Raw genomic sequence first — 11450 nt, forward strand, 5'->3', positions numbered from 1 at the left:
AATCCATTCAGTGAAATTATTAAGTACATTTTCACTCAATATTGGGCATTTTGATCATTTTACTTATTTGTGATTATATTTAAACTAAAACTGAGTCTTTCACTCAAATACAGGGTGTTAAAAAAAGAGTGTAAAATATTTCAGGAGGTAATAGTATGAACCAAAATAAGCAGAAATGTCTTAATAAACATGGGTCCGCAAAGTAACGGTTGCGGAGATATTGACCACTATTCGTTTTTCAAACATTTTATTTTATTAGGAATAAACCGACAAAGGAAGCTTTTAACAAACAAAAAACAAAGTTACAGAAGATGTTCAAAGTGCCCTCCGTCCATTTCCAAGCAGGCACGACATCTTCGTCTCAACGATATTCGAACTCTTTCGAAAACACCCTCCTTGGTTTGGATTTCTTGACACTTTTGATTAATCCGTAGCTGCAGCTCTTCCAGGCTATTTACAGGAGTACCATACACTAATGTCTTCAAATATCCCCAAACAAAGAAATCTAGAGGGTTCAGATCAGGCGATCTTGGAGGCCATAAAACAGGTCCGGCCCTTCCTACCCATCTATGTGGAAAAGTTTGGTGTAAATGCTCTCTAACGGCCATGGAAAAATGAGCTGGAGCACCATCATGCTGGAACCACATTTGTTGCCTCTGATTCAAAGGAATGTCTTCCAAAAACTCATACAGTGTGTTCTGCAGAAAGTTGAGGTAAGCAGAGCCTGTTAATCGGTTTGGTAAAACAACAGGACCTAGAAACCTGTCACCTACAATACCCATCCAAATATTTAATGAAAAACCTGAATAAAATAAAATGTTTGAAAAACGAATAGTGGTCCATATCTCCGCAACCGTTACTTTGCAGACCCATGTTTATTAAGACTTTTCTGCTTATTTTGGTTCATACTATTACCTCCTGAAATATTTTACACTCTTTTTTTAACCCCCTGTATAGGTAATCCTTAAATAAATTATTCACGTAAACTCGTATTTGGTGCACTTGTACCTAAATCAGTGCAAATGTCCTCATTACTGATTGAGTTTAAATGTAGGCATATTAATTTCGAGTAATTTGAATGGCGCTGTGAAGATGGCACCACTTACATATTGTTTCTGTAATATTGACCAAAGTTGATAGGGGCCCGTTAGATGCTCCATAAAAGCGTGATCGTCAGAACAGGCCTTAGCCGGCGGGGGGTCGCAGCTGGCGAGTCTCAGCCAGGACAGGAAGAGGCCCCGCGAAGGGGAGTCATTTCAACACTGTATATCCTAATTAATCATTTATTCATATTATTTATCAGTGATTTATTTTTGCACTCCATATTTAGTTAATTAAAAACCAAGTCTGAGTAAAAAATTACTGAATAAATAGTTAAATTTAATCATATTAGAGAAAAAGTCAACTCTAAATTGGTTTTATATACTCAGAATAAAGTCAAGTCAAGATTTGAGTAAAAGTCATTCATTTCTGACGCAATAGTTTCACTCAGTTGTACTCATAGTAATAAAATGAAAATTTCACTCACTCGAGTATGGACAGAAATTGTTACATTATTGAGTAAAATTGAGTGAAATTTGAGTGATTTTTTTTACAGTGTACATAATCGTCTTCTTTGCTCCTGGTGACTTTAAAATGACACGTCGCTAAGTTATAGCAATCTGTTTTACTAAATTATTGTTCATTGTCACTTCCCACAATGTAGGTTGATATAAAAACAACTGACAACGTTGATAGTGCACCATAAAAAACTCCACTTAAAGTTACATCCTGTATATTTCAATGTCTGCAGATATTTGAAAAAACTTACCTTTATACGTCGCAATAATGTTAAAAATATAGCCAATATACTCGTTCTAAGATCTAGAATCACATATCAATAACAATTTTGATAAACCTTTATAGTATTTCTACATTATATTGTAATTGTAACGATTTACAAATTGCAATTCACTTCTTCAGTTACTTACTATTTCCACAAGTGTTAAAAAAATAACCACACCTTGGAAGCTTTCCCATAATATGCAATAATGCAACTTTTAATAGTTCTTTGAGCATCATTCCTTTAACAAAAAACCGAAACTCTTCATTCCATATCGCATTTTTTAGTTCCTGGAACTTATTCAGAACTGAAATGATAATGAGGGAATTATTTCGAAACGGGCACTTGATAAACAGCTAATGAACACCCATTGGACTGCTTAATTGTCGGATAAAGCATAATATCGTACCGAGAAAAGGCCCAATGGTGCACAGGTTCCATCGAAGCGACATTTTAAAAAAGTACCGCCATTGTGTTCTTGCTATACAGCTCATCAAGGTCAAGCTTCCCGGGCAACTTTTTTATCAGACATAAATTTCTTCCTAACTAATTAATGGTGAGGAATTCGCTCCATATATTCTGGTGAAAATTAGTCGGCATTAGAGCCAGATTGGTGAGTGAGGCTCAGTATTGTGCTGAGAGAGTGATACAGTCGATTTGATAAATGAAATTAAGTACAAAATGTAATATATACAGGGCGTATCATTGCTACGTATGAAAAATGACACAGCTTGTTGGAATAATCTTCAGTCTGTAACCGTATTTTATTTTTCTAATAGGGAGGGTGGTACACATTGAAACGGGGTACACAATGAAACATTGCAATTTGTCAATTTAAATTTGCCGCTACAACGCCACTAGCGCTGTCGCGGATGAGTCTTATGATGTTGCATCAGCCACCCGTTAGTTGCATTTGATATTCGCAAGAGTGCACATTTCATGACCAAATTTGTGTTTTTTGTGTCTTAAAGTAAAAAAAAGAAGCCAATATAAAAAGGTATGTTATTTACAATTAAGCAGTTTTAGTATCCGTTTATATTTGTTATGAATAATTAGGGTATGCATTTCTTAACCTATAAAATATTTTGTCCAAAAATGTTCTTGTCTTAGAATTACATCCAATTAAAAAAAAATGCGTATTGGTACACATTGAAACATAGGGTGGTGGTACACAATGAAACATGTTTCATTGTGTACCACCTTGTGTCATTCTGGCCGTGGAATTTTTGGTTGTAGGTAACCATGGTAAGGAAGAAGAAGGAGCGAACAAGAGCTAAATTTACAGGCGATCAAATGACCGCAGCAGTCCAAGAGGTCAAAACAAATGGGACTTCCCTTCGCATTGCTGCAGATATGTTTGATGTAAATTTTGTCACATTAAGGCGTTATGTACTAAAGGAACGAAATGACCCTAATACTAAAATGGAACTGAATTATGCTGTTAGATTAATATTTAGCACCGAGCAGGAAAGATCTTTATCTGAATATATAAAGACCTGTAGCAAAATGGCATTTGGGTTAAATACTCAAAAAGTAAGAGAGCTGGCATATGAAATGGCGGTCAGAAACAATATTAATATGCCAGATACCTGGAGAAGGAATAAGTGTGCGAGTAAGGATTGGCTAAGAGCTTTTATTAAAAGAACTAGGTCCTTAAGTATTAGAAAGCCAGAAGCTTGCTCTTTATCCAGGCTTACTTCTTTTACAAAACCTAATGTCGAAAGGTTTTTCCTACAGCTTCAGAAAATATATGAAGATAACCCAGAAGTTGTTCAGGAAATTCAAATTTATAATTTTGACAAAACTGCTACTACGACTATACAGCGTCCACATAAAGTAGTTACACAAAAACAGTTGGACAGGTGAAACAGTTGAACCAGTGCACAAGTGCCGAAAGAGGATTACTAGCCACTACTTGTGCTATAATTAGAGCAAACGGAACTTTTCTACCGCCGATAATTATTTTTCCCCGAAAGAAGTTTGTCCCTCATATGTTAAATGGCGCGCCCCCAGGCACATTACGACTAGCAAATCCAAGTGAGTGGATGACAGCCGAACTGTTTGTTGAGGTGTTAGACCACTTTATTAAACATACTGGTGTGACAAAAGAAAGGCCATGCCTATTAATATATGATAACCACGAATCACATGTGTCCCTGGAGATAGCGGAAAAGGCAAAAAACAATGGAATCATTATCTTAACTCCCCCGCCACATACGAGTAACAAGTTGCAGCCTTTAGACAAAGCAGTATTTTACTCTTTTAAGAACTTTTACAATGATGCAATAGATTCGTGGCTCCTCACCCACCCCGCCGTACCCATGACGCTATATCAAATAGCTGAATGTGTTGGTATTGCCACTCAAAATCAATGACGCCTGAAAATATATTAAACGGATTCCATTCGACGGGTATCTACCCATTCAATAAAAATATTTTTACGGATGCTGACTTTCTTGTATCATCTGTGACTGACAGACCTGAAGACCCTCAAAAAGAGAACCTCCAACAAGGAATGGTTGTATTCCAAGAAAATTTGAATGATGAACAAGATGCCGGCGGCAGCGGCAGCGGCAACGACACCGTCGTTGCTTCATGTAGCACAACCGATACTCAACAGTGTACAGATGATAAGGGAGACTCTACTTTGGAAATAGCGTCGACTACAAAAGATTCTTTTATTTCACCATTTGAGGTACGAGGCTTCCCAAAGGCAGCTCCTCGGAAAAATTTAAATCGAACACGAAAATCGAAAAAAGTGTCATTTTAACCAGCACACCAGAAATGAAAGAACTTTCGTACAAAACAGAAAAGAAGAAAACTCCTAAAACAGAAGCAGTTAAAAAGGTAAAACGAAATATAAGTGCAGACAAAAAAGATACAAAGAAAAAAAGCAAAACATGTGAAGAAGATTCAGAGACGGACACAGAAAGTGTAGATTTGCATTTCGCGGATTCTTCAGATGATGAATTAACCTTAGCTGAACTTGAGTATCATATGATGGAGGAAGAGAAGGATCAATCAGAATCTTTGGCAATTGATGAAACTACTGAAATTTTAAAAGATTCTTTTATCTTGGTCAAATTTCAAAATAATGTTCACTATGTTGCTAAAATTTTGGAAACTGTAATCTTTAACGAATTTAAAATTTCGTATTTGAGAAAAAGTGCAAAAGTTTCAAATTCATTCTATTTCCCGGATGTTCCGGACATTCATATGGCACTGAAATCAGATTTTGTAATCCTGTTGCCGAGTCCGATACAAACAAATAATAAAAGGCTTTCGTCATACTTTAAATTCGGAGTTGATTTTGGTAACATGATTGTACGCTAATTAAATTCTTTTGTTATTACTTTTTATTAAAAATAAATATTTTAGTTTTTTACTTTTTTACCGATAGGTATTTTTTGAAAAGAAAAAATGTTTTTGTTCCTTCTTTGAGTTGATTTAGTTTATTTTAGTTTTTTACCAACATTTTTTGAAAATAAAAAATGTTTTCGTTCTTTCACAACTGATTTTTTTTTAAATAATAAATATTTTTATACTTGTACCATTTTGTTTCATTGTGTATTACCCCATGTTTCAAACTGTACCACCAGTGGTACACATTGATACAAAAACATCCATGTAGATTTTATTTTTTTTTTTTTACCTAAACAGTATGGTTTTTGAAAAACTAACTACGGGGATTTATAGTGTACCACTCTCCCCTATTTGAGAGTTTAAGGTTATAATCAAACACAATAGAAAGTTTCATATGCATATAATCATATGTATTAAAACTTTGCACCTAGAATACTTTTACTCTAATTTCTTCAAATGTTGTTGAATTAATAAATTATTGATAGTCAATTTTCAAGAACGACCATCAGCAAAAAATAGATGTTCACATTAAATTTTAAAGTCATTTATATCTAATAAAAATAAATTATTTTTCTATGAAGAGACTATAAGCGATTGTTGATGCATTAAAATTCTGGGTTCGGTATTTCAAACAGTTTCTGGCTTTGGCAATTTTCTAGCAGCTTAAAGGCTAACCCACAGACAATATAGCTTATCGCCAAGCTATTTTGTCTGTGGTTAAACTCAAATTTAAATTAAAGCAGTTTTGACAAGACACATCAAATTTTTGTGAATTGTTATATCTGTTTGTTAAATTTATTATTTGTTTTTATATTATTGTTTTATTATGACTTGATAAACAATAACATATTTAATGACAATGCTAATTGAACATTCTACTTAAATTTGCAAACATTGGCAAGGAATTTAAAATGATTAAAATGTTCACTATTTATCCTTATCTTACTTAAATCGTTAATACTCGTTCTAGATAAATATTTATGAAAAACTATCGACATCATTTGGTAATAATTGAATATTCCGTCCAAATACATTTTATCTGATATTCCTGCTTATGTAATTTAATCATTAATCGTTGTAATTGTTTCATAATATGCTGTTGTATTAAACTAGGTGATTGAAACTGGTCTGAAAAAAATACACACATAGGGGCAACAGGTAACAGGTATTATATAAAACCAAATCCTAATTTTAAACCAACTTCTTTATTCTATTACATAGGGATTGTATATAAGCACCTATTCCTACTAATTGTTGAAAAACTGATTAATTATCTGTAGCATGCAGGTAGTTCGCATTCAAGTAGTTGCTACAATGAGAATGAAATAAACATAATAGAACCTTTACATTTTAATCACCCGTTTTTGTTGTACGGTAAATCACACAGGTTGCAGTGGTTGTCTACATATTTAGTATTTAGTACAAATCAGCGTGTCCGCTAATGAACGGCCTTTTCTACAATTTTGTCCGTTTATCAACACCGCTTCAGACATTTCTCGGAACAAGTAGCATAAAAGAAAGGAGCGAAGAGAAAATGCCTATTTCCGACATCGTTATATAAAAAATACTGGTTGTCCATTAAAGGTAACTATAAACTTTCAAATTTTCGTAGCTTTATTTATTTCCTAGGTTGCAGCTAAGAGTTTGTAGGATATACATGGTGTGCCACTAAAACTGCCATTGGTGTTTGCCTAGAAATTTAAAACACTTGTTTTAAATCAGAATTAGTCATAGGCGTAGGGCAGTAAAGGGTTAAACTTGACATAAAAATGTTTTTATGCTCATACTTGCAGGTGGTAGTGTGCAAAAAAAGTACTTCGATCCTAATATGTAACAAAAAATTGGGAACATTTTTGCTTTAACCTAAAATTCAGCAATTTGTTAGATATTGATAATTATGTTTATTGTTTTCCAATGCATTAAAGAAAGCACAAACAGACAAAAAAATTTTTTGTCTTATTTTATATTTTATTTTGTTTTATTTTTTGGTTGTAAGGCGTTATTTATTTATTATTTATTTTTTAAATACATATTTTTTTCGTTATAAATGTTGGAAACCATTCAATTAAATTAAAATTAATTTTAAACTAACTTAGATATATCAATTAGTAAACACTGTTAAGATTTCTTTATCTGTTATTCCAAAAATGAAATTATTTGAAATTGTTATTGTTTTCACTGATAATATTTGTTGTGAAATTCACTGCAATAGGTTGATACCTTTATCAAGGAAATTTAACAGACAAGTAGCAACACAGAAATGTGATGAAGCGACTTATTGAACTTTTTGAAATATTTGTCCTTTCTTTGCTTTTTGAGTGTCTCCCCACCTGTGAAGAAAATTAATCAAATGAACCCTTGCTCCAAAAGTATTACGCAAGGGTTATTTTTGTAAAACCATTTTTGCTAACCCAACTTTTCATACTAAAAAAGTAGATAAATAAAAAATACACATCACTATATCACGAACTGCAATTATAGTAAATGTTTCGAAAAATCAATCTGTTTTCGTTATCAAAATCGGAAATGACGTTTCTTTTTTAAAATTAATTAAAAAAGAAACATCATTTCTAGTTCTAAAAATAAAAGCAGGTAGATTTTTCAAATATAATGATGAGTCTGCCTTTTCCAGTCAGATTTTTAGTTAGGTAAAAATAGTTTTAAAAAAAATATCTCTTCACTAATCCTTTTTGGTGCACTTGTTGACTCTCCAACATCCAATCAATGAATATCCAGGGCATTAAATGGTCATCTGGTTTCAATTCCTGGGTTAGCTGAATCTTGAATGGATGTAGATACAGATCTTTTATTAAAATTCGCTGGTTACGGTCACTCACCGTACCAACATGTTCGGCCAAATGGCCAGTACGAGGACAGCCAGTTTCTTCTACCTAAAAATTCCAGGTAATTCGCGCACAATCTCAGCTACACACTCTCCGTTTTTGTAATGAATTTTCAAACTTCGCTCACTCATCCGTCGTATAGCGCTCTATTTTAACTAACCGCAACGTATTTACTTCATTATATGGCCTTGCACAATGCTGCCAATTCTTCGGAATGAAAGTGGTGCACAATTCAAATTTTGCGTTACTTTTGGGATACCCTGCATCTTTCCTCAACAATCAATTAATTTTCTGCACCTTTCTGCGCCATTAAAAGATCTATACATTTGAGAACCGAACGGCATTATTTATATAAACTTATCTTATTGAAGTTCTTAGTGTAACATTGTCTATATCCACTCCTAAATGAATAGTTGTGAATTTTGTTGAACTTTCGATTTTAGTAAAATCAACATTACGAACAATTTTGGGAAGTCTAATTCATCTTATAGATAAATGGTGGCACAAGACCCGCAAAATATTCAATGTTATGTAAATTGTTTCACTTTTTCAATTTTAATAAGATTAATTTTGGAATTTGTACCTACTCATATTTAACGCATATCCGACACAAAATTTCGTCATAAATTTGTTCAAATATAGACCATTTATAATAGGTATATTTGCGCCCAAAGCGGAAGAAATAAAATGAAAAAGAATAATATTTCCTGCTTCTTACTATTATATGGTTATGTATTTTGACGGTTTTAAACCCTAATAAATAATACTAAACGCTGAATATGCCACAGCAGAATGACTTAAACTTATAGAACACTAGGATTAAATTATCATACATTTAAATAGAGGAAATATTTACAGCCGTTACCATTTTTTTAAATACCAGTTTTATGGCCTCTCCACTTGATCTTGATTAATTAAAAAGCGTGAGTGGCGTATTTTTAAGATAATAAAACGGCATAAGTTACGATCGACCTGAAGGAAGGTCCCGATTTCATAACTGACAGCAGTAAAATTTAGATGTTAACGACTGCCAGCTCACTGGTCGACTTTATTAAAGACCCGTGTGTATATGCCAAATAAACCGACAAATTTTAAATGGAATCGTAAAAACTTTTACGACTTTGACAGGTTTTCCTTTTTTTTTCAGTTTTTATGTTTTAGTACATGCCACCGCTGCGACTTGCGGTTTTTATTATAATTCCATTATTAAACGCTCAGAAGTAGAAAGTATACTTTGTGACAAAAAAAAATGCATCACCCTGTTGAGGTCAATATTTTAAAACCAATCTCTATACATAATATGCTTAAGATGTTGAGACTAATGGAGGATAAAAAAAATTAAAAAAGAGTGACATTTTATCTTGTTTTGATATGCCTTCCAATTTTTTTTTTAATTTTATTCTCTGGTATTTTAGTCAGTTTGTTGTTATTATTCGAGTGAAACAGTTCTAAGCTATAGTGATAAAATGCCCAGAGTTAGAAGACGGCAGAATTATCAACTGAGTGATTTTGAAACGGGTCGTCTTGTTGGCCTACATGAGGTTATTCTGAGTTGTGTTTTCATAATTCAGTCCAAGTAGCCAATGCCGTTAAAAGTCAAACAGCTTTGAAAGCTCTTAAAACTGATGTAATTCAAGAAGGGTATATAATTGTTAGGAAGTTCTGGTGCTGTTAGGAAAAACCATAGGAACTCTAATCTAGACACCAGACCATTAAGGTTTCCAGGAGAAGGATACAACAGACCCTCTAGCTCGAGAGAGAACTGCCTCGTACTTTATTGAATCAGAATCAGTTCTTGGTGTAACTTCAGCTACTACCACAGCATTGTCTCATAAGAAACAGTAATAAATAATGATGATTCTTAATGAATTTTGGTAAATATGTTAATTTATCATTCTATGAGGCTATTCCAATTGTACTACTGCGGAAATCTGTTCAATATAGTTATAATTATTACAATTTGAAACCAAAAAATGTTTGGGTATAGTAATTTTTAAATCAATCAAGTTCAGTTTTCTCACTATCTGATTTTAGTATTTTTTTACATGTCTAATGACCTTAAAATTAAGAACTGAATACGATATTTTATTCTCCCAAAACTCTCCATGTAGGACTCACAAAATAGTTCATTAACAATTCTCTAAAATCAAAGGACAAATACGTGATGGCAACATTTTTTTTTGTATATCTATTAGTACAAATTAAGTGCTCTTTTCTTCGCTTACACAGCTCAGATCCATGCAAAAATTTTTCAATGTGTAACACTGAAAGACAATCTCTCGACCTGTTCTTTCTTAAATATATTACCTTCTATGGATTATTTATTTTCAGATCATCAGCAGGGCGTGGATGACGATGACTCTCAGGACACGGGCAGCTCTAGGGCGCAATACGTTTCGGCCAACTGCGTGGTTTTTACGCATTACCAGGGCGACGCCGCTTCCGTCGTCGACGAACATTTTTCTAGGGCCCTAGACAAGACGTCGACGCACACGAAAGGTAAGAATATGTATTACTTAACAAACATTAGAAGAATATAACATTAGTGAAGAATATTACAGTAATGTAAATACAATTTAACTAGAAAATTTTACCTAATAGCGGAATCCTTGTCAGAAATGTTTAATTTTCGGAAAAAGCTAAAGCTGCATACCAAATTTGAATGTAACGCTTCTTCCGATTTGTTGATATTAAACAACATTTTTTTTTTAATTTCGTTACCTTATGTTTATGGGAACCTTTTTCTTCATTTTTTAGTGATGTAGAATCATCTATAGTCTGTTTAGAAATGAAAGAGAGTAATAAAAGCTCATTATGTAGGCAAATCGTAAATAAATGTAGTACTGGTGCTTATATTCAATATTTTTATATTATGCATTTTCGGTATAGATGAGATGTACTTTTAAAAAACTTTGTGCCATCGGACTGTACTAAATTGTAGCAGGTAGGTAAAATTTAATCTCCGACAATCCGTCTTTGTCTATGCCGCTTAAATTTTTCGGTCCATTTCTCTTATAAGTAAACAATATAAAAACAGCATTTCAAAACATGAGGCTACTTTAAGCATCATAACCGAGGTTTTTTAGTAATTCAAATAAAATTATTCAATATTATTATTAAAATATTTAATTAAATTTAATGAATAGATTTTTATTCCACACAAAAATATATGTATTTTGAAAATTCAAATTATGGTGAGTAAATGTAGTGTTGTATAAATGTACAAAAAAGAAAATAAAAAAGTAGGTATATTAAAATTCATCCTCTGAATATTCTGATGAATTATCTTCGTCTCCTAGATTGATAACGATAGGTTCCACAGTAACGTCAATTAAATTATCGAGTTCCCACATTTTCTCCTCTTCTTTTTGTACATGATGTATACATCTTTGCCAGTTATCTGCAGTTACTCGTTCCAAGGA

At 32.9% G+C, this 11450-nt stretch overlaps 1 protein-coding gene across 1 annotated transcript in view; it reads left to right on the top strand.

Annotated features, from left to right (window-relative positions):
• LOC108907973 (protein vestigial) overlaps positions 1-11450 on the top strand; it is a 91972-nt gene that overhangs the window by 43871 nt on the left and 36651 nt on the right. Inside the window, exon 3 of the mRNA XM_018711859.1 lies at positions 10360-10527. Coding sequence (XP_018567375.1) covers positions 10360-10527 — 168 coding nt within the window. The remainder of the gene's footprint in view (positions 1-10359; positions 10528-11450) is intronic.

The sequence above is a fragment of the Anoplophora glabripennis genome, unplaced genomic scaffold (genome assembly GCF_000390285.2).
Source record: "Anoplophora glabripennis isolate ALB-LARVAE unplaced genomic scaffold, Agla_2.0 scaffold256, whole genome shotgun sequence".
NCBI classification, from domain to species: domain Eukaryota; kingdom Metazoa; phylum Arthropoda; class Insecta; order Coleoptera; family Cerambycidae; genus Anoplophora; species Anoplophora glabripennis.